The sequence below is a fragment of the Vipera berus genome (assembly GCF_964194415.1).
Source record: "Vipera berus genome assembly, chromosome: W".
Classification (NCBI taxonomy): domain Eukaryota; kingdom Metazoa; phylum Chordata; class Lepidosauria; order Squamata; family Viperidae; genus Vipera; species Vipera berus.
In genome coordinates, this window is record NC_138210.1 from 73187169 (window position 1) to 73210241 (window position 23073).

Below are 23073 nucleotides of genomic sequence, written 5' to 3' on the forward strand. Positions count from 1 at the left end.
GTAATGGAGTCTGCCCATTACGGTCATAGGTCAGAACGGAGGTGTGACCAGCTCAGTTTTTGAACTTTTTTTTCCCTTTTCTTGGTGGTGTGGGAGTTGTGTGGGAGTTAAGCAAACACGGGGGCTGTGAAATGAACACGGCGGTCGTTCAACGAATCGCCGCGGTCATTAAACGGGATCCGAGGGGGGGTCTTACTTCATCACTGTCGTCCTCTTCCTCTTCCTCATTGTCCTGGCAGGCGACCTGCGGAGGGGAAGGAAGAGAAAAGTCACTTTCACACAACGAAAGCAACTCTCCCGTTTGCCCGGAAAAATGCACGGAGTTGGGATCCGATGTCGTCCCCGACTTACGGCCATAAGGGAACCCCCAATTTCTGTTGCTAAGTGAGTCAGTTAAATCAGTTTGGGGCCCATTTTAGGACTTTTGCCCCCCCCCTTCACGTTACTAAGCGAACCGCTGCCGGCGTGATGTGAACTGTGCGGTCGTTAAGCGAATCCAGGTCTCCCCCCCCCGCCGCAGACTCTGCTTTTCGGAAGGTCGCAAATCACTGCGACCGTCCTAAATACGAGTCGGTCGCCAAGGGCCTGAATATTGATCCCGTGACTACCGCGGGGAGGCTGCGACGGTCGCGAAGCGTGAAACACACGGCCGTTAAGTCCCTTTTTCCAGCGCCGTCGTAACGTTGAGCGGTTACGAAAGGAAAGGTTGTAAAGTCGGGGACTGTTTGCGATCCGGTGGAGGGACGAGGAGGAGGAGGAGGAGGAGGAGGAGGAGGAGGAGGAAGACTCACTTTTTGTTCCAGTACCTCCCGCACCAGCCGGCAAAGCTCGGTCAGTTGGGCCGGCTCCGGCAGAGCCTCCTTCTTGCACTCCTTCACCACTTTGGCCAGGACCTCCAGCACCGCCATCACCACCTCGCGCTCGCGGTCCTCTTGCGCCCCCTTCAGGTAGACGGGCAGAAGGCTGGAGACCAGCTTCCGGAAGGCTGCGGGGGGGGGGGGGGAGGGGGGGAGAAAAGGAGGGAGAAGAGAGGGGGGGAGGAAGAAAGGATAGAGAAGGGAGGAAGGGAGGAGAGAAAAGGAAGAAAGGACAGAGAAGGGAGGGAAGGAGGGAGGGAAGGAGGAAGAAAGGATAGAGAAGGGAGGGAGAGAGAAGAGAAAAGGAAAAAAGGATCCAAAAGGAAGGAGGAAAAGATAGAGAAGGGAGGGAGGGAGGGAAGAGAAGGAGGAGAGGTGAGAGGGAGGGGAGGGAGGAAGGGAGGGAGGAGAGGGAGGAAGGAAGGGGAGAGAAGGAGGAGAGGTGAGAGGGAGGGAGGGCGGGAAGGAGGGAGGAAAAAGAGAGGGGAGGGAGGGAGGGAAGGAAGGAAGGAGAGGGAGGGAATGAGAAAGCAGGAAGAGGGAAGGTGGAAGGAAAGAGGGAAAGAAGGGAGGGAGGAGGGAATGAGAAGGAAGAAAGGGAGGGAAGGAAGGATGGAAGAGGAGAGAGGAAGGAAGGAAGGAAGGAAGGGGAGAGAAGGAGGAGAGGTGAGAGGGAGGGCGAGAGGAAGGAAGGGACGGAAGGAGGGAGGAAAAAGAAAGAGGGAAGGGAGGGAGGGAATGAGAAAGCAGGAAGAGAGGGAAGGTGGAAAGAGGGAAAGAAAGGAGGGAGGAGGGAATGAGAAGGAAGACAGCGAGGAAGGAAGGAAGGGGAGGGAGGGAGGGAAGGGAGAGAAGGACGAGAGGTGAGAAGGCCAGGTAGCTCTTTCCGGCCCCCCCTTGGGACCCCCAGCCAAGGGCCGGGGGCTCTCCTTCCCAGGCTGCCTCAATCCAGAGTGTCTCTGTGTGTGTGTGTATGTGTGCGCGCCCCCCTCCCCAACCCCGCCACCAGCTCACCCGCCACGTGCGACTCGGAGGGCTCCTCCTTGCACACCCGATGCAGCGAAACCGCAAACTGTCCCAGGGCTTCGAACGCCGCTTTCCGCACCCGGATGTGGGGACACTAGAAAAGGACAAGACGCCCCCATCCCCACGTTAGAGAGAGATCAGAAGACACACACACACACACACACACACACCAAAGCCCCCCACCCACCCGCCTTTGCACCGGGCACGGCGACCCCGACTTTAGCCAAAGCGAGGTCAGAGCAGCTGACACAATGCGGAGCTTCAGAACCTGGGAAAACTCGGGCAGAGGAGATCCAAACCCCGGTTCAACCCCCGCTCCCCAAATTTTCTGCAGCCCCCCCCCCAAAATACGACACCCTACCCAGAGCTAAAAGCTCCCCGCTCCCCCTCATTTCTGGCTGAAGCAAAGTAATATATATATACAGCAGCGACGATTCTTCACAAGGCTGTAAAACTATACGGGTAGTCCTCGACACACGATTAAGAACGGAGTCTGTTCGTTACGTCGTCGCGGTCGTAAAAGGGGACGGGCACAGCTCGCCTTCTGGACTGGGGTAGGTAGTCCTTGACGTACGGCCCAAATGGAACCTATTTATTATGGTTTTAGGACAATGGCGGTCATAACGTGGGCTGTTCGCACCGCTGACCTGATTTAATAATAATAATAATAAAGTTGGAAGGGACCTTGGAGGTCATCTAGTCCAACCCCCTGCTAAGGCAGGAAGCCCTGTACCGCTTCAGACAAAGGGCTGTCCAGTCTCTTCAAAAACTCCAGTGTTGGGGCATTCAAAGCTTCTGGTGGCAAGCTGTTCCACTGGTTAATTGTTCTAATTGTCAGGAAATTTCTCCTTAATTCTAGGTTGCTTCTCTCCTTGACGAGTTTCCATCCGTTGCTTCTTGTCCTGCTTTCAGGAGCTTTGGAGAACAGCTTGACTCCTTCTTCTTTGGGGCAGCCCCTGAGAGACTGGAAGACTGCGATCATGTGTCCCCTCGTCCTTCTCTTCATTAAAGTAGACACCATCCCCAAATCCTGCAACTATTCTTCATATATTTTAACCTCCCGTCCCCTGATCCTCTTTGTTGCTCTTCTCTGCACTCTTTCTAGAGTCTCGGCATCTTTTTTACATGTTTTGACAATGTTTTTTGCCGCAGTCATAAAGAGCAAACCCAGCGGTCGTTAAGCGAATTGAAGGCTTGCGATGGGTACAGTTTGGGGCAAGAAACGGAAGTCAGGGCTGGGTTTTTTTTTTAAAAAAAACGCGGCCATCTTGCCGAGCGCCCAAACTTTTGCTTACGTGACTGGGGGAGGAGGCGGGGGAGAGGGGCGACCGTCGGAACTACGAATCCAGACCAGACGTTCCCCTTTTTTCCCCGGGTCCATCGTAATTCTGAACGGTCACTAAGTGGCCAGTCGTAAGTTGAGGACTACCTGGAAAGTCCCTAAGCGAAGGGGTGCCTTGCACGCGTTCAGGTTTTCTTCAGGAATCGTCTTCCCGAGGACCCTTCCCGCCCCAGACCCCCCCCCTCCCTCCCTCCCTCTTATGAACGAAGCTTTATTGTCAAAGTATAACCATCTATACCAGGGGTCGGCAACCTCGGCTCTTTTATGACTCGTGGACTTCAACTCCCAGAATTCCTGAGCCAGCTATGCTGGCTCAGGAATTCTGGGAGTTGAAGTCCACAAGTCATAAAAGAGCCGAGGTTGCCGACCCCTGATCTATACATTGAGATTGGCTGAGCCTCTCTTCGTGCCCCTCCCCTCCACCACAACTCACAGTGACACAAACCCTCCATCTTATTATCTCTCCCTCCCTCCCCCCCCTCTCTCTCTCTCTCACACACACACACACACACACACACACAGGCCAGTGTCGGTCCAGTCTTACCAGCAGTAACTGGGACACTTCCTGGAATGAGGTCTCGATGTAAGGCAGGAAGGACACACTGAGAAAGAGAAAGAGAGGAAGGAAGGAAGGAAGGAAGGAAGGAAGGAAGGAAGGAAGGAAGGAAGGAAGGAAGGAAGGAAGGAAATGGGAAAGGAGGAAGGGAAGGGAAGGAAGGAAACAAGCAAGCAAGCAAAAGGAGGGAAGGAAAGTAAAGGAAGGAAGGAAGGAAGGAAGATAGAGGAAGGAAGGTAGGAAATGAAAAGGAAGGAAATGGGAAAGGAGGAAGGGAAAGGAAGGGAAGGGAGGAAGGTAGGTAGAAGAAGGAAGGAAGATAGAGGAAGGAAGGAAGGAAATGGGAAAGGAGGAAGGGAAGGGAAGGAAGGAAACAAGCAAGCAAGCAAAAGGAAGGAAGGAAAGTAAAGGAAAGAAGGAAAGAAAGAGGAAGGAAGGAAGGAAGGAAGGAAGGAAGGAAGGAAGGAAGGAAAGAGACAAGGTGAAGGAAGGGAGTGAGGGACCGAGGAAGGAAGTAGAAAAAAGGAAGGAAAGATATAGGAGGAAGGAAGGAAGGAAGGAAGGAAGGAAGGAAGGAAGGAAGGAAGGAAGGAAGGAAGGAAGGAAGGAAGGAAAAATGAAGAATTTCTGGAGCAAATCAGCTCATTCCCAGCTGTTCTCCCCAGATGCAGCTTTCCCCCTTTACTGTATTCACCCTCTCCCACCCATTCTCTGGGGGTTAAAAAATGAAAAAGGGGGCTTGACGTCACATCAAATCATCACAAAATGTCCCCCCTGCCGCCCTCTGCACAGTTGCCAGGCTGTCTTCAGTCCCCCACGCCCCCCCAGCCCAAATTTACCCTTCCCCCACTTTCAGGGGGTCCACGTGGCCCCAAAGAAGGGGAGGCAGTCGGTGTGGGGGTGAAGGTGACGGCTTGGAAACCAGGAGACGGTGAGTTCTAGTCCCACCTTAGGCACGAAACCCAACTGGATGACTCTGAGCCGATCACCAGGAGACGGGGAGTTCTAGTTTCGCCTAAGGCATGAAAGCCGGCTGGGTGACTTTGGGCCAATCACCAGGAGACAGTGAGTTCTAGTCCCACCTTAGGCACAAAACCCAGTTGGGTGACTCTGAGCCAATCACCAGGAGACGGGGAGTTCTAGTTTCGCCTAAGGAACGAAAGCCCACTGGGTGACTTTGGGCTAATCACCAGGAGACAGTGAGTTCTAGTCCCACCTTAGGCACAAAACCCAGTTGGGTGACTCTGAGCCAATCACCAGGAGACAGGGAGTTCTAGTCCCGCCTTAGGCAGGAAAGCCGGCTGGGTGACTTTGGGCCAATCACCAGGAGACGGTGAGTTCTAGTTTCGCCTAAGGCATGAAACTAGGCGGTTTCACAAGGCGGTGAGTTCTAGTCCCGCCTGAGGCAGAAAGCCCAGCTGGGTGACTTTGGGCCGATCACCAGGAGACGGGGAGTTCTAGTCCCGTCCTAGGCATGAAAGGCGGTTGGATGACTTTGGGCCAATCTATCTCTCTCAGCCCAGCCCGCCTCACAGGGCTGTTGTTTTTTGGGGAAAAACAGGAGGAGAAAGGCGCGTTTTATAGATGTTCGCTGCCTTGAGTTAATTCTAAAGTAATAAAGGCGGGATTAAAAAATAAAAATCTACTAAATAAACGCAGGCATAGAATTTAGGAAAACCCAGTTACCTGACGCTGGCGGCAAGTTCTCCCAGAGCTATGCAGGCGTCCTCTTTCTCGTCCATAAAGGCGCTCCGCACGCACATCCTGGGGAAGGGCGGAAGAAAAGCTGATAACCGGGCCTCAAGTGCTGGAAGCTGCCATGTTTCTAGTCCACAGGAAGGCTGAGGACACTTTCCGAAACAGGAAGGCAGCACCCAGCTGCAGGTAGCCCTCGACGTGCGACCACAGTCGAACCCAACGTCCTGTCGCTAAGCTAGGGGCGCTCGCTAGGGGAATTTTTTTGCCTCCTTTTACGACCTTTCTCGCCAAAGTGTTGTTAAGTGAATCACTGCAGGGGTTAATTTAGCAACCCGGCTGTTGAGGGGATCTGCCTTCCCCGTCCCGACGGTCGCGAAAGTGGAACATAGCCCCGGGACAGCACCGCAACCGTCATAAATAGGAACCGATCCTCCAAGCATCTGAATTTTGATCACGGGATGCTGCAACGGTCGTTAAGTGTGAAAAACGGTCGTTAAGTCGCTTTTCCCAATGCCGTGGTAACTTCGTGCGGCCACTAGAAGGAACCGTTGTAAAACGAGGACCACCTGTACCAGCTCAGAAACTGGGAAGGAAACAAAACTCGCACTCGTGTCCTTACCCTGCACCGTCCCGTCTCACGAAACAAAGGCCAACTTCGAATTTGGACACACACACACCCCATAACCCACCCACCCCCGAATGAGAGAGTTACCCCAGGGGGTCCGAGTCTTCTTCATCTTCCTCGTCGGTAAGCGTTTCCTCTCCTTCCACCTCGGCCTCCTCTTCCTCATCGTCGAACAGAAGGAAGGAATTCCCCGAATCGAGGGGGGGCTACGAGAAAGGAAAGAGCGGCTTCGGTTAGTGACGATCCGCCGTATTCGAAAAACGTCGCGGCCGCCCGGTCGCTTCGAATCCCGAATGAACTAAAACAGCCGTGAAACACACACACACACACACACACACAGAGACACACACCCCGTTCGGTGGGCTGAGGATTCTAACCAGGTTTGAGATCTATTCTCGGTCCTTAAAATCGACTCCTGAGGATTTAAAGATTCGTGGACGGAAGTGAAAAGTTGAGTTTAACAAAAAACAACAACAACACACACACACACCCGCAAAAAAATGAAGCTGATGTTTTTATTTAGCAAATTTAGCAAAGGGCACTCTGGGCGACTCGCAAAGCAGGAGGAGGATGAAAAGGATGGATGGGAGAGAACGTCTGTAGGTCAGTTTTGGACTGTGGGGTCCCTGGGTGCTCTCTGAGCATGGCTGGTTTGCTTGCGGACGTTTCGTGACCCGACTAGGGAACATCGTCAGTGCTAGAAGGGATTGTGGGAGGAGGAAGAGGAGGAGGAAGAAAGAGGAGGAGGAGAAGAACTGAGGGGTCCCTGGGTGCTCTCTGAGCATGGCTGTTTTCTTGAAGACGTTTCATAACCCAACTAGGTAACAACATCAGTGCTAGAAGGGAGGAGGAGGAGGAGGAGGAGGAGGAGGAGGAGGAGGAGAACTGTGGGGTCCTTGCTGCTCTCTGAGCTTGGTGGTTTTCTTGCAGACATTTTATCACCTAACTAGGTAACCCAATCAGTGCTAGAAGGGATTGTGGGAGGAGGAAAAGGAGGAGGAAAACAAAGAGGAGGAGGAGGAGGAGGAGGAGGACTGTGGAGTCCTTGGTGCTCTCTGAGCTGGTTTTCCACTTTTGCAGACGTCTCCTGACCCAACTAGGTAACACCATCAGTGCTCAGGAGACTGGTTCCTACACATCAAGTCTCATCCGAGAGTCTAAACTCAGCCCTTTGAAGTCCGGCTGGACTTCAACTCCCAGAATTCCCCAGCCAGCACAGTGTGTGTGTGTGTGTGTGTGTGTGTGTGTATGTTTTGCCTTCTCACCTTGATGCCCTCAGTGGATTTGAGGGAATAAATCAGAAGAGTGGTGATGCGAGGCAGGTACGGGGTGATCGAATCCCCCATGACGTTCGCCAGAGCGCCGAAAAGGCTGTACCTAGAGAGATGTGGGGTTAAAAATAATCCTTGTTTTTTTGGAGTTGGCAACCCAAAAAAAAAAAATTAAACTTATAGATAGTCCTCGACTTACGACAGTTCATTTAGCGACTGTTCGAAGTTAGGTGGGGTTTGGTGACAACTTCATTGAAATCCCTCCCCCGCCACCTCACTATATGGTAGACTGGGGTCTAACTTGTTTAACAGGAAACAAGGTTAGTCAAGATGAGAGGGGAAAAGTCACCACCAGGTGATGGGAGACGCCCTAGCAGACTTACGTGCATCGTCGCAAGTCTGGATCGTCCACTCGGTCGCAGAGGTCCAGTCCAAGCTGGCAGCATTTCTCGGAAAGCGGCTGGAAGACGTCTTTATCCAGGACGTTGGCCAGGATAGCCATTGTCTCTGCAAAGGGAACAGGGAAGGCAGGCATCAATCGGAATTTCTCAACGGTGGCCATTTTGAGACATGTGGACTTCAGCTCCCAGCGTTCCCCAGTCAATCGGCCAGGGGTCTTCAAACTCGGCCCTTTGATGGACTTGTGGACTTCAACTCGCAGAATTCCTCAGCCGGCGTGCCTGGCTGAGGAATTCTGCGAGTTGAAGTCCACAAGCAGGGGTCTTCAAACTCGGCCCTTTGATGGACTTCAACTCCCAGAATTCCTCAGCCGGCGTGCCTGGCTGAGGAATTCTGGGAGTTGAAGTCCACAAGCAGGGGTCTTCAAACTTGGCCCCATTTGCGCACGGGCTCTAGCACTGCCAAGACCGTCACGCAGGTGGTAGCGGTGCTGTTTGTACGGGCGCCTGGTCCCATTTGTGCATGCGTGTGGGCGCGGCCGTTTCTGCATGTGCGTGGCCCGTTTGCGGCGCGCACGCAAATTTGCCTGCTCTACCCTTTCCCTCCGGGCTGCCAACCTGGATAGCTTGGGGGTCTCTGTCCTAGGCCAAAAGGCTGGGTAGCCACGCTGGATAGCCAGTGGAACAGCCTGCCTCCAGAAATCATGGGCACTCGGTCACTGGAGGCTTTTAAGAAGAGGCTGGACAGTCACTTGTCTGAAATGGTATAGATTCTCCTGCTTGAGAAGGGGGCTGGACTAGAAGACCTCCAAGGTCCCTTCCAGATTCTATTCTATTCTGTTCTATTCCATATTTTCTATTCTATTCTATTCCATATTTTCTATTCTATTCTATTCTATTCTATTCTATTCTATTCTATTCTATTCTATTCTAATTCTATTCCATTCCATATTTTCTATTCTATTCTATTCTATTCTATTCTATTCTATTCTATTCCTTTTCCTATTCTATTCTATTCTATTCTATTCTATTCTATTCTATTCTATTCTATTCTATTCTATTCTATTCTACTCTATTCTATTCTATTCCTTTTCCTATTCTATTCCTATTCCATTCTCATTTCAACAATGGCTGCCAGGTTGCCGAACATTTTTCCTTACCGATCGATTGAATCTGGACGGGCCTGAGGTCTTCGCGGGTGGTCAGCATGTAACTTGTGAGGTGCTCCATGATGGCTTGGAAATACGGGAGAAAAGATTCCTTGGCAGCCTGGGCTGGAGATCACAAGGGATGAGGATCAGCAGGGAACGGGAGCCACCAGACATGACCTAAGGATCCGGTTCGTGCTTTCGGCCTTGCTACAGCCAGATCTGTGAGCCGGTTCAGCCTAGTGAGGGAGGTACCGGGCTAGAAACTGGGAGACGGTGAGTTCTAGTCCCGCCTGAGGCATGAAAGCTACCTGGGTGACTTTGGTCCAATCACCAGGAGACGGGGAGTTCTAGTCCTGCCTTAGGCACGAAAGACATTTGGGTGACTTTGGACCAATCATGAGGAGCCCGGGAATTCTAGTCCTGCCCTAGGCAAGAAACTTGGGTGGGTAACCTTGGACCATGAGCCAAAGACCAGGACTCTGGAAGTACTAGTCCCGCCTCAGGCGTGAAAGGCAATTGGGTGATCTTGGGCCAACGACCAGGACACTGGGAGTTCTAGTCCTGCCTCAGGCATGAAAGGCGGTCGGGCGATCTTGGGCCAACAACCAGGACACTGGGAGTTCTAGTCCCGCCTCAGACGTGAAAGGCGGTTGGGTGACCTTGGGCCAACGACCAGGACACTGGGAGTTCTAGTCCTGCCTCAGGCATGAAAGGCGGTCGGGCGATCTTGGGCCAACGACCAGGACACTGGGAGTTCTAGTCCTGCCTCAGGTATGAAAAGCGGTTGGGTGACCTTGGGTCAATGACCAAGAGACTGGCAGTTCTAGTCCCGCCTTAGCCATGAAAGGCGGTTGGGTGACCTTGACGTTGTAAGAAAGGTGGCCGAGTAATTGTGGGCCAGTTCCACACTCAGGGTGTGTGTGTGTGTGTGTGTGCCGATCGGCCTACCAATGGCTCCGATGGCGCTAACGGCCAGCTCCTTGGTGCGCGGCGTCCCAGGAGAGGTCAAAGTGCTGAGCATCTTCTCCATCAATGCTGGCAGGTAGGGTGCAATCTTATCTTCTGTTGGGAGCAGAGAGAAATTGTTCATTGGTAATAATTCAGACCTCGGCCATTTTGAGAGGGGTGGACTTCAATTCCCAGAATTCCCCAGCCAGCTATGCTGGCTGGGGAATTCTGGGAGTTGAAGTCCATCCCTCTTCCAAGTTGCTGAAGTGGAGAAACAAAGCTTTAGGGCTTCTCGTGAACCCGTTACAGGCAATCCTCAAGTTACAACTACTCTCCTAGTGACCGCTGGGGGAAAAAAAAGAAGTCGTAAAACCAGGTCAGTCACTCGATGTTGTACATGCCGACGGCAGCAAGGCTCTTTTATGCCCCCAAAATGGAAGGATATTTCTGATTCCCATAACGGACGAACGGCTGCAAAAAGTGAAGGAGTTGGAATTAACTGCTCGGATGAAAGACAAGGACACAAATCAATTTCATTTCTGTTTGTGCTGCTGGTGGATGTGAAACAAAATGAAACTTTGACTTTGGGTTTTGAGGCAGGTTTGACGCTAATAGATATTATTCTACAAAAAGTAAAAAGTTTGAGATTTTTGCGTTACTAACTACTAGGTCTACGGCGCCAAAATGGAGTCAGACGTCAACGCCTTTTTTTCTTTCTTTTTCTCTCGAATCTTCTCCTTTTCCTTATCTTTCCATCCTCTTTATTTCTCTTTCTTACGTTTTGCGTTTTATATTTTGATCAAACTAATAATAATAATAATAATAATAATAATAACAATAAATAAAATTGTTAACCCAAAATCGGGCTGGCCAGGTGAGGATCCGCTTAAGGACCGTCGATTCCACCTGTGATGGTTGTAAAACGGCTTTGCGGGTAGTCCTCAAATTTACGACCACTGTCGCTCCGCGAAAGTTTTAAGTCAGTTTGTCCCCATTTTCTCGCCCCAGTGCTTCGGTGAATCACAGCGGTCATCAAATTCGTCAAGCTGTCGTTCTGTGAAATCTGGCTACCCCACTGGCTTGGCTCCTCAGAAGGTCGCAAAATGGGACACGGCATCCGTCCTAAAGATGAGTCGGTTGCCAAGCGTTTGAATTTTGACTGCGTGACTGTGGGAGACGCTACGACGGTCTTTTTAAGTGTGAAAACCGGTCAGAGGTCAGTTAAGTTGCAACTTGGAACGGCCGCTAAATGAATGGTTGTAATTCGAGGACTACCTGTATTTGGAAAGAAGGTTGGCGGGAGTTCCTACCCAGATTCTCCACAAAGTTCTCCAGAGCGTAGTAAGCCTTTGCCAGGTGCGTGGTGTTGGCCAGCTGGACCCCCTCCAGGTAATGCAACAGGAGGGGCATGATGTCGTCCGAATAACGAGCAATGTCTGGCTACGATTAGGGAAGAGTTAATAAAAAATAAAATTAAGATAAAATTCAGCAACTTGATAAAAACTAAAGCCTACATTTAAGTGCAAGTCGTCAATAGAATAGAGTTGGAAGGGACCTTGGAGGTCTTCTAGTCCAGCCCCCTGCTCAAGCAGGAGAACCTGTAGTACCATCTCAGGCAGGTGATTGTCCAGTCTCCTCTTCAAAATCTCCAGTGATGGAGCGCCCACGATTTCTGGTGGCAAGCTGTTCCGCTGGCTAATCGTCCTCATTGTTAGGAAGTTTCTCCTTAATTCCAGGTTGCTTCTCTCCTTGATGAGTTTCCAGCCATTGTTTCTCGTCCTGCCTTCTGGTGCTTTGTAGAATAAATTGACCCCCCCCCCTCTTCTTTGTGGTAGCCCCTCAAATACTCAAGTACTGCTATCATGTCTCCCCTATTTCTTCTTTTCTTTAGACTGGCCAAACCGAAATCCCGCAGCCGTCCTTCGTATGTTTTGGTCTCCAGGGCCTTGGATCATCTTAGTTGCTCTTCTCTTGAATTTTTTTCCAGATTCTCAACATCCTTTTTTTTGTGTGATATGGTGACCAAAATTGGCTGCAGTATCCCAGGTGGTGGGGACGCGGTGTGGCTCAGTGGGTTAGGACGCTGAGCTTGTCGATCAGAAGGTTGGCAGTTTGGCGGGTCGAATCCCGAGTGCCGCGTAACAGAGTGAGCACTTGTTACGTGTCCCAGCTTCTGCTAACCTAGCAGTTCGAAAGCACGTAAAAAAAATGCAAGTAGAAAAATAGGGACCGCTACGGTGGGAAGGTAGCAGCGTTCCGTGCGCCTTTGGCGTCTAGTCATGCCGGCCACATGACCACGGAGACGTCCTCGGACAAGCGCTGGCTCTTCGGCTTTGAAACGGAGATGAGCACCGGCCCCTAGAGTTGGAAATGACTAGCACGCATGTGCGGGGGAACCTTTACCTTTACCTTTATCCCAGGTGTGGCCTCACTAGGGTTTTACAAAGCGGCACAAATACCTTGAGTGATTTTGCTTCTATGCCTGTTTATACAACACGGGATTGTGTTAGCTTTTTTGGCTGCTGCTGCACACTCTTGGCTCATGGTCCTCAGTAAACAGCCCTCTGTTTTAATGACCGTCTGAAATTAAAGGTGCCTGGTAAACCAGTCCTCGTTTTGCAAGCGTCGCGACATTTCCCACAGTCACTTAATCACAATCTGGGCACTCTCGGGAAGCGGCTCGCCCGAATTTTGATCGCGTCGCTATGAAGAGGCTGCAAGGGTCCTAAGCGCGAGGACTGGGCGTCCCTGCTTTCATAGAATCGAAATCACGCAAAGTCTTAGTACCGCTTTGTAAAACCTTTAGTGAGGCCACACCGGGAATCCTGCATCCAGTTTTGGTCACCACATTGCAAAAAAAAAAAAAAAAGATGTCGAGACTTTGAAAAAAGTGCAAAGAGCAGCTAAGATGATTAAAAGGCCTGGAGACTAAAACATAGGAAGAACGGCTGCAGGATTTGGGAATGGCCGGTCTAGAAGGCACATGATAGCAGTTTTCCAGTATTTGAGGGGGCTGCCCCAAAGAAGAGGGAGTCAAGCTATTCTCCAAAACTAAAGAGGGCAGGACAAGAAGCAACGGATGGAAACTAATCCAAGCAGAGAAGCAACCTCGAATGAAGGAGAAATTTGCTAACAGAGGGAGGACAATTAACCAGTGGAACAGCTGGCCACCGGAAGCTGTGGGTGCTCCAACACCTGGAGGTTTTGAAGAACAGACTGCGCAACCTTTTTGTCTGAAATGGTGTAAGGCACAGCTCCCCAACCATTGCAGCTTGGCGGCCTGGAAGGAGAAGCAGGCAAATGGGCACGTGCACAATGGCAGCGCTAGTGTTTGCACACACGTGCAAACGGGCCGCACATATAAGATAAATGGGCCGCTGGCGCCCGTACGCAGGTGCAAATGGGGGCGCTACCGCAATTGCGGGGGGCTTGCCAGCTATTCCTGGGGCCCGGTGGCCAATAGGCCACGGCTCGGAACTAGGCTGCAGACCACAGGTTGGGGGCCCTTGGTATAGGGCAGGGGTAGGCAACCTTGGCTCTTTTATGACTCGTGGACTTCAACTCCCAGAATTCCTGAGCCAGCCATGGCTCAGCTTGGAAACCTCTCCCTTTCCCCTCAGCCTGGCTGGCTCAGGAATTCTGGGAGTTGAAGTCCACGAGTCATAAAAGAGCCAAGGTTGCCGACCTCTGGTATAGGGTTTTCCTGCTTGAGCAGGAGGATTGGAGAAGACCTCCACGGCCCCTTCCGGCTCTATTCTGATGGATTAATAGTTAACTAATTATTCATATTACAAATTGCTTTCTCCTTTCGGCACGGCTCACCTGGAGATTCTCGGAGAACTGGCCCAAGGCGAAGAGTGCCGCGTTGCGTACCACCTGGCTGTCGTCTGCCAGTGCTCGACACACCACCTGCAACATGGGCTGGAGATGCCTGTGGACGGAAGGACACGGACACAGGATTGAGGCCACATCACCTCAAGAGACCTCGGAGCCGTCCCTAGACTGATTCCAATGACATCCCCTTGACGTTCCTAGCCCAGGTGCAGATGCAAGTCGTCCTCCTCCATTTACAACCACAATTGCGCTCCCAATTTCTGTGGCTAAGTGAGACCACTGTGAAGCGAGTTTGGCGCCATTTTACCACCTTCCTTGCCACCGTTGCTAAGCGAGTCACTGCAGTTAATAACAGGGCTGTGCCGTGAATCCGGCTTCCCCACTGACTTTGCTTGTCAGGTGGTTGCCAAAAGGGATCCTGTGACCCGGGGACACACGGCGACCGTCGTAAATACGAGTCAATTGCCAAGTGTCCAAATTTTGATCATGTGGCCGTGGAGGAGGCTGCAACGGGGCTAAGTGTGAAAAATGGTCATAAGTCACTCATTTTCAGTGCCGTCGTAAGTTAGAATGGTCTGTCAGGGTAATGATTTAACACAGAAATGTCAAACACAAGGCCCGGGGGCCAGATCCGGCCCGTGAAGTGGTTTCATGCGGCCCGCGAAGCCATCCTGGAAAGAGTGAGGGAACGGCCCCCACTGCCTTGGCCCTGGCCCAGAGACCCTCCTTCTGCCAGAGACCCTCAGATCTGTCCCACTCCTGCCCAGGCCCCCATAGGCACCCTTGATGCAAACCATGTAGAGCTGGCCACGCCCACCCAGTAGGCCATACGCACTCTAGCCACGCCCACTCAGTAGGCCACACCCACCCGGCCCCCTGAGGGCAACTGCAGTGCTGATGTGGCCCTCAATGAAATTGAGTTTGACACCCCTGATTTAACAGCTAAATAGCTTATGTAATGAAAGGTGTATGATGCAATGATGGGAATGACTCAGCAGGGTCTGTGTCCCTTTAAGAGCCTGAGTATAAAAGGGAAGGCTTGGTGAAGCATCTGTCTTTTCTGTTTCCTGCTGTAATTGTGGTTTGTATCCTGCTGTATGTATATTGTTCCTGGTGTATGATATTGTAGATAGTGTAAGATAAACCACCATTTGATACAAACACTGTTTATTGTGTTTACTCCTGGATTAACTCGCGCAATAAGACTGTGCATGCTCTGACATGGTCACTAAAGAATTGTACTGTACAGGAAGTCCTCGGCTTACGGCCACAATTGAGCCCAAAATTTCTGTTGCTACATGAGACATTTGTTGAGTTCTGCCACGTTTTACGTCCTCTTTTGCCAGAGTTAAGTGAATCACGACAGTTAATAGCGTGGTCATTAAGTGAATCTGGCTTCCCCTCTTTGACAGGTCACAAAAAGAGATCACATGACCGCCCGGGGACGCTGTGACCGTCAGAAATAGGAGAACCACCTGCGAGTGGGACAGGGCCTGATCCCAAAGCCCGCCCCCCCCAGGGGGTAGGTGGGGAGAATACGTACTTGTTGCGGATGTGGTCCCCGCAGCCTTCCGCCAGAACCGCCAAGCACATGAGCCCGGCCTTGCGGTGATAAGGGTTGGGGCTCAAAAGGGCCGGCTCCATTAGAGGCGTCTGGGGGGGAAAAGCCACAGGAGTACTTTTAAGGCATGGCTGCCCCCCCCTTGTCATCATTCTGAAACTGCCCCCCATCTATAATACCCCCACTTACCAGCTGGGGGAAGAGTTTTTCGGGGGGCAGGTACAGTGCCAGCATATCCACCACCTGTTGTGGGGGGGGGGAGGAAAAAGGAAGATTTGACTAGGGAATCCTGTAGGGTAGGGGTCTCCAATCTTGGCAACGTTAAGACGGGCGGACTTCAACTCCCAGAATTCCCCAGCCAGCTAAGCTGGCTGGGGAATTCTGGGATTGAAGTCCGCCCGTCTTAACATTGCCAGGATTTTTCTCTAAGCTCCCACTTGACTCTAAAACCACAATCTGCTGTAGTTTCCTTGCTTTGGGGCCTAATGTCTTGTAGCTCTGCCGGGAATAAGCCGGGATTGGTGGTTTGCTGGGCCGGGTGGACTCCACCAATGGAATCGCCCTCTAGAAACTTGAGCCAAAGCGCCAACTGAAGGGAAGTCCACCCGGCTTCCAACTGTCCCAACTTGGAGAGTCCCGCTCGAAGGCAAAAGAACCCAGTTGGGATCTGCCCCACAGGGGATTCTGGGAGGGCGGGGAGGAAAGGAGGCTGGGGCATGCTGGGAGTCGAGGAACCAAAGGCTTAGAAAATAGCGGCAAACTGGGCACAAATGCAGGGGATTCTGGGAGGGAGCCCGCCGAGCCCAGAGCATCCTAGAAGTTGGGGGGGGGCCTTGAAATTGAGAGATTGCTGCCCCCATCAAAAAGGGGGGGGGAAAGGCAGACCTGGACCGCAAAGTGTTTGGGCTGCTGGACCTCGGCCTGGTCTTCGATCTCCTCCTCGGTCAGCTCGTCCTCAGAGTCCATCTGGCCGGGGGGAGGCTCCGCGCTCATGATGGGGAAGAGGGCCGCCAGGATGGGCGAGAGCAGCTTGTGCTTCAGGATGGCCTGGGGGGGGGGGGAGAGAGAGAGAGAGAAGTGGGGGGGTGAGGGGGCTCCTGTGGCAGGAGGCAGGATGCTGCGGGGGGGAAGGAGAGTGGGGGGCAGCCCTGACCTTGCTCTTCAGCTTGACCAGGTAGCTGATGCAGGAGAGCGCCTTCACCCGCAGGCCGTCGCTCAGCTGCCGGTTGGAGGCCACCTGTGTGGGAAAGGAGGCCGAGTCAGGGCAGGGGCCAGATCGGTGGCCAGCCAGCAGGGGGTGCTGTGGGGATGGAGCGCGGGGGGGGGGGCAGGAAAGAGGTGTGGCCAGTGGGAGGCGCCCTAGAAGTGGAAGAGGAGGCAGGAAAGAGCCGTGGGCAGCAGCGGGTGCCAGGGGGTGGAGTTTCAGGAAAGAGGCGTGGCCAGGGAGGTGAAGTAAGTGCCAAGAAAGAGGCGTGGCCAGCAGGGGGTGCCAGTGGGTGGTGTCAGGAAAGAAGCGTGGCCAATGGGGGGGCAGGTGGTGGAGTTTCAGGAAAGAGGCGTGGCCACCAGGGTAAAGTAAGTGCCAGGAAAGAGGCGTGGCCAGCAGAGGATGAGGTTAGCACCAGTAAAGAGGCATGGCCAGCCAGTAGGGGGCACCGTGGCAGTGGGTCATGCACAGGAAAGAGGCGTGGCCAGCAGGGGGCACCAGCAGGTTGGAGGTTTCAGGAAAGAGGAAAGGAGTGTGGCCCGCATGGGGCGCCAGGGACCGCAGAAGTCGCAGGAAAGAGGCGTGGCCAGGAGGGGGCGGCAGGGGATTGGAGCAGGCGGCAGGAATGGGGGGGTGACCGGCCAGCCGCCCATCCCGTTCACCTCCAGGCAGAAGTTCACGACTTCGGAGAGATGCTGGACCACAATGGCGACTTCGGTCTCTAGGAGTTCGTCAAAAACCTCCATCGCTTCGCTTGCCTGGACCTGCAGGATGGGCGGGTGGTCCAAGTTAGAAAAGAGAACCGGGGGGGGGGGGGGGGAGAGAAGACATTGCCGTTTGAGGATTAGATGAGGAGTGGGGAAAGATTGGTCCTTGAATGACTTGTGGACTTTAACTCCCAGAATTCCTCAGCCAGGCACGCTGGCTGAAGAATTCTGGGAGTTGAAGTCCACAAGTCCTAAAAGGGCCAAGTTTGAAGACCCCTGCTTGTGGATTTCAACTCCCAGAATTCCTCAGTCAGGAAGGCTGGCTGAGGAATTCTGGGAGTTTTGAAGTCCACAAGTCATCAAAGGGCCAAGTTTGAAGACCCCTGCTTGTGGACTTCAACTCCCAGAATTCCTTAGCCAGGCACGCTGGCTGAGGAATTCTGGGAGTTGAAGTCCACAAGTCCTAAAAGGGCCAAGTTTGAAGACCCCTGCTTGTGGACTTCAACTCCCAGAATTCCTTAGCCAGGCACGCTGGCTGAGGAATTCTGGGAGTTGAAGTCCACAAGTCCTAAAAGGGCCAAGTTTGAAGACCCCTGCTTGTGGATTTCAACTCCCAGAATTCCTCAGCCAGGAAGGCTGGCTGAGGAATTCTGGGAGTTTTGAAGTCCACAAGTCATCAAAGGGCCAAGTTTGAAGATCCCTGCTTGTGGACTTCAACTCCCAGAATTCCTCAGCCAGGAAGGCTGGCTGAGGAATTCTGGGAGCTGAAGTCCACAAGTCATTAAAGGGCCAAGTTTGAAGGGCCCCGCTTTACACGCGCACAAACAAGACTGCACCTCGTTCACGTGAATGAGTTCCCGGATGGCTGCTATCACCTTGGGCACCATAGAAGACATCAGAGTCTGGAAGAAAGAGATTGGAGAGCCACTTAAAAATGAAAGGCACACTGCAGGGCTTCTCAACCTTTGAAAACAGTTGGACTTCAACTCCCAGAATCCCCCAGCCAGCCCTGGAAGGCGACTATTCAATCTTCCAGAGTTAACCTGGATTCAAAAAAGGTTTTGATTTTAAGCGCGCCGTTTCTATACCGATCGGTAAATTAAAGCACAGGATTCATCAGTCAAAATCGATCTGCCAGAAATCCAGTTTCAAAAATGATCGTTTTCCCAAACAAAGGGCATTGGGTAGTCCGGGGGTGGGGGGGGGGGTGGGGAAGGGAGGAAATGAGTGGCTGTCTAGACCAGCAGCCACTGCCAGTCCAGGAGCATTGGGAGGGCCGCAGATTTTAATCTGGAGCTGGTGGCAAAGAGTTCCCCAGTCCCTTTGAGTTACTTTCTACCAGCAACATTGAGGCTTCGGCCTCAATTAACAGGAGGAGGAGGAGGAGGAGGAGGAGGAGGAGGAGGAGGAGGAGGAGGGGAAGGAGGAGAAGCAGGCAGGTGGGACGAAAGAGGAAGAGGATGGTGTACCCACCACTTCGTCAGAGCTCAGCCCTCCTACCACGGCACTCAAGCTCCGGAGGGAATAGTAAAGGACGGCCGGCTGGCTCCGGTTGTTGAGCGTCTGATGGAAGAGGCGCAGGAGATCTTTGTAGTAGGGAGAGAACTGGTCTGCGTCCAGATCCAGAGCAGACTGCAGCAGCAGCAACGCCATCTGTGACCACAAGGGGGTGGAGGGACAAGGTGGTCTAGCTAGAACCCAGGCGACGCCGCGTTCTAGTTCTGCCTTCGTCATGAAAGCCGACTGGGTGACTTTGGCCCAATCACCAGGAGACGGTGAGTTCTAGTCCCAACTTAAAGCATGAAAGCCGGCTGGGTGACTTTGGGCCAATCCCTTTCTCTCAACCCAACCCACTTCACAGGGCTGTTGTGGGGAAAACAGGAGGATGAAGGAGTATAATTAGGTGTGTTCCCCACCTTGAGGTAAAAATAATAAAGGTAGGAAAAGATAAAAGGTAAGATAGACAGAGAGACAGACAGAAAGGATAGATGGATGAATGAATGAATGAACAGAATGAATGGATGGATGTAATGGATGGAAACAGATGAGATAGATAGATAGATAGATAGATAGATAGATAGATAGATAGATAGATAGATAGATAGATAGATAGATAGATAGATAGATAGATAGGCAGGCAGGCAGGCAGGCAGGCTGGATGGACGGACGGATGGATGAACAGAATGAATGGATGGATGTAACAGATGGAAATAGATAGATAGATAGACAGACAGACAGACAGGATGGATGGATGGATGTAATGAATGAAGGAATGAACAGAATGAATGAATGGATGTAATGTATGGAAAATGTCAGAATCCATTTATATGACATTTCATAAATGTATAGGTAGAACAATGTGCTTATTCTGGGGATTCTGCCATCTCTCCGAAGGGGGGGGGAGAGGTCAGACTTTAGGCATCTTCAAACAACAGGGAACATTTGAACAAAAAGGAAGCAATAACCATAAACCCAAGGAGAGTTCCCTTTCCCATAGAAGGGCCTGACATCTGACCAAATGGATGAGGGGAGGGGCTGAAATGGGAATGCTTTATATAGGATTGAAATGTAACTTTGTCAGATTCCGTCTTGTATTGCCACAATCAATTCCATCCTAGTAAACATTTTCCTTTTGGACTAAACTTGCATCCAAGAGTTCTTATTTCCTAAGATGTGGATTGAGGTGGGTCCTGACAAACAGATGAGATAGATAGATAGATAGATAGATAGATAGATAGATAGATAGATAGATAGATAGATAGATAGATAGATAGATAGATAGATAGGCAGGCAGGCAGGCAGGCAGGATGGACGGACGGACGGATGGACAATGAATGGATGGATGGATGTAACGGATGGAAATAGATAGATAGATAGATAGATAGATAGATAGATAGATAGATAGATAGATAGACAGACAGACAGACAGGATGGATGGATGTAATGAATGAAGGAATGAACAGAATGAATGGATGGATGTAATGAATGGAAACAGATGAGATAGATAGATAGATAGATAGATAGATAGATAGATAGATAGATAGATAGATAGATAGATAGACAGACAGACAGACAGACAGGATGAATGAATGAACAAAATGAATGGATGGATGTAATGGATGGAAACAGATGAGAGAGAGATGGATAAATAGATATAGATAGATAGATAGATAGATAGATAGATAGATAGATAGATAGATAGATAGATAGATAGACAGACAGACACAAACAGACTGATACAGAATGGATGGATGGATGAATGAATGAACAGAATGAATGGATGGATGTAATGGATGGAAACAGATGAGATTAGATAGACAGACAGACAGACAGACAGACAGGACGGATGGATGGATGAATGAACAGAATGGATGGATGGATGTAATGGATGGAGATAGATAGATAGATAGATAGATAGATAGATAGATAGATAGATAGATAGATAGACAGGCAGACACTGAGACAGACAGACAGAATGGATGGATGGATGGATAGATGAATGAATGGATGTAATGGATGGAAACAGATTAGACAGATAGACAGGTAGAGGCAGGTAGGTAAGTAGGCAGGCAGGCAGAGATATAGGTAGACAGATGGGGGGGCTTCACAAGGGGCCCCCGAGAGGCTCCCCTCCCTCGCTTTGCACCACCTGCCCCGTCTCGACCCACCTGGCACCGGCTGGGGTCTCGGGAGCGGGCCCCGTGCTGAATGCTCTGAAGCATCTGGGGCCACTTCTCCAAAGTCTCGTTCTTCAAGATGACGGCCGCCAGCTGGGCTAAGCCCAGAGAGACTTTGTGGCTGGAAAAGAGGATTTATCTTTTTTCTTTCTTTTTGGGTGGGTGGGTGGGTGGGGAAAGACGCTAAACTAACCCCTACGTGCCTCCCCCACAAGGAATAACTCACTCTGTCTGCCGTTGCAGGCTGTTTAGCACCAGGGTTTTCAGCCTGAAAAGAGAGGGGATTTGGGGGAAGATTTTAGTTTGGGAAGGAAAACACAACAGTCCTCGCTTAGCGAGTGAGCCACGCTGTTCAACACCCGCAAATTGTCTAAACTGGGTCTCTCCGATTCCGATGTTTTAATCGCATTATAAGGGTCCTCGAGGAGGACTGGATCGGAAGTAAAAAAAAAAAAAAGCCAAATCCAGCCTCAACGATTGTGCAACGCACCGGAATTAATCGCCGTCATCGTAACAACAGATGAATAGATTTGCCTTCCCTGGACTTACATCTCTTGATCCGCTGCGGCCATTTTCTTCCAGTGTTTGCTCAGCCGCCGTCTCAGCAACACGGCGGCAAACTGCTGGATCTGAGGAAGAAGGGAGAGAGACGCTGGTCAGGCTGCGAAGGAAAGGAGGGAAAGAGCAGATGCTGAGAAATAAAGCAGGGTGGCTTTGGCAGGGAGAAAGCCACACTGCACAGACCTGTCTGTCTGTCTATCTATCATTTCCATCCATCCATCCGTTACAACCATCCATCCATTCTGTCCGTCCATCCATCCAGTCTATCTAATCTGTTTCCATCCATCCATTTCAACCATCCATCCATTCTGTCCATCCATCCATCCAGTCTGTCTGTCTATCTATCTAATCTGTTTCCATCCATCCATTCTGTCCATCCGTCCATCCATCCATCCATCCATACTGTCTGTCTGTCTCTCCCTCCCTCCCTCCCTCTCTCTCTCCCTATATATATATATATATATAATCTATCTATCTATCTATCTATCTATCTATCTATCTATCTATCTATCTATCTATCTATCTATCTATCTATCTATCTATCTATCTATCTATCTATCGTCATGGCCGAAATTGTTGGCGCCCCAGAAATTTTTCCAGAAAATCAAGTATTTCTCACAGAACAGTATTGCAGGAACACATGTTTTGCTATACACGGGTATATTCCGTTTGTGTGTATTGGAACACAACAAAAAAAGGGAGGGAAAAAAAGCAAATTGGACATAATGTCAAAACTGCTATGTCCAATTTGCTTTTTTTCCTCCCTTTTTTTGTTGTGTTCCAATACACACAAAGGGAATAAACCTGTGTACAGCAAAACATGTGTTCCTGCAATACTGTTCTGTGAGAAATACTTGATTTTCTGGAAAAATTTCTGGGGTGCCAACAATTTCGGCCATAACTGTATCTCTGCCTGTCTATCTATTGTTTCCATCCATCCTTTACAACCATCCATCCATTCTGTCCATCCATTCGTCCGTCCATCCATCCAGTCTGTGTGTCTATCTATATAATCTGTTTCCATCCATCCATTACAACCATCCATCCATCTGTCCGTCCATCCAGTCTGTCTGTCTGTTTGTCTATCTACATACACACATGTAATTAATCAATGTCCATTTTGAATACAATATATTTATGTATGTATGTATGTATATACTGTGTTTCCCTGAAATTAAGACCCGGTCTTATATATTTTTTGCCTTTAAAAGAGGCACTGGGTCTTACTTTTGGAGAATGTCTTAGGACCACCACAGCCAGGCCTCCCATACCATGACACCTACCGATAAGGTAAGAGGGTGCAGGCCACGTGGGGCAGCTTCATCCCCCCAGCTAGATTTTTAGGGGTCCACCTTGCCCCCAAAGTAGAGCTTAGTTTTGGAGTAAGGCTTATATTAGGCCCACCCCCAAAAATCAAGCTAGGGCTTACTACTGGGCTGGGTCTAACTTCTGCGGAAACACAGTAGCATATGTGAGTGTGTTATGTATGTATATGGGTAGATATATATTTTCTTTTGAGAGCAGGCAACAGAATTTCACTTTTAACATGGGCCAGTGTGCTCATAGTAAAATATGACAATAAAAATTACCTTAAGATAAGATATCCTTTATTGTCACTTTTTACTGTGCGCACACTGGCCCACATTAAAAATGA

The 23073-nt window shown here is 50.8% G+C and overlaps 1 protein-coding gene across 3 annotated transcripts in view; it reads right to left on the bottom strand.

Moving 5' to 3' along the window:
- Positions 1–23073, bottom strand: part of LOC308676169 (importin-4-like) — a 37879-nt gene that overhangs the window by 10936 nt on the left and 3870 nt on the right. For 2 of the 3 annotated variants that reach the window (XM_081341923.1, XM_081341922.1), the window contains exons 3-24: positions 21408–21487; positions 21085–21126; positions 20850–20979; positions 18655–18834; positions 18018–18083; positions 17137–17238; positions 16421–16504; positions 16153–16314; positions 15457–15510; positions 15250–15359; positions 13695–13803; positions 11183–11312; positions 9873–9986; positions 8934–9047; positions 7759–7882; positions 7370–7481; positions 6192–6310; positions 5468–5545; positions 3770–3827; positions 1872–1977; positions 792–985; positions 197–244 (exon numbers count right to left, since the gene is read on the bottom strand). In XM_081341923.1, the coding sequence (XP_081198049.1) occupies positions 197–244; positions 792–985; positions 1872–1977; positions 3770–3827; positions 5468–5545; positions 6192–6310; positions 7370–7481; positions 7759–7882; positions 8934–9047; positions 9873–9986; positions 11183–11312; positions 13695–13803; positions 15250–15359; positions 15457–15510; positions 16153–16314; positions 16421–16504; positions 17137–17238; positions 18018–18083; positions 18655–18834; positions 20850–20979; positions 21085–21126; positions 21408–21487 (2316 nt within the window). Of the gene's footprint in view, positions 1–196; positions 245–791; positions 986–1871; positions 1978–3769; positions 3828–5467; positions 5546–6191; positions 6311–7369; positions 7482–7758; positions 7883–8933; positions 9048–9872; positions 9987–11182; positions 11313–13694; positions 13804–15249; positions 15360–15456; positions 15511–16152; positions 16315–16420; positions 16505–17136; positions 17239–18017; positions 18084–18654; positions 18835–20849; positions 21033–21084; positions 21127–21407; positions 21488–23073 lie in introns of those variants that run through there. The other variant, XM_081341924.1, reaches the window with a different exon arrangement.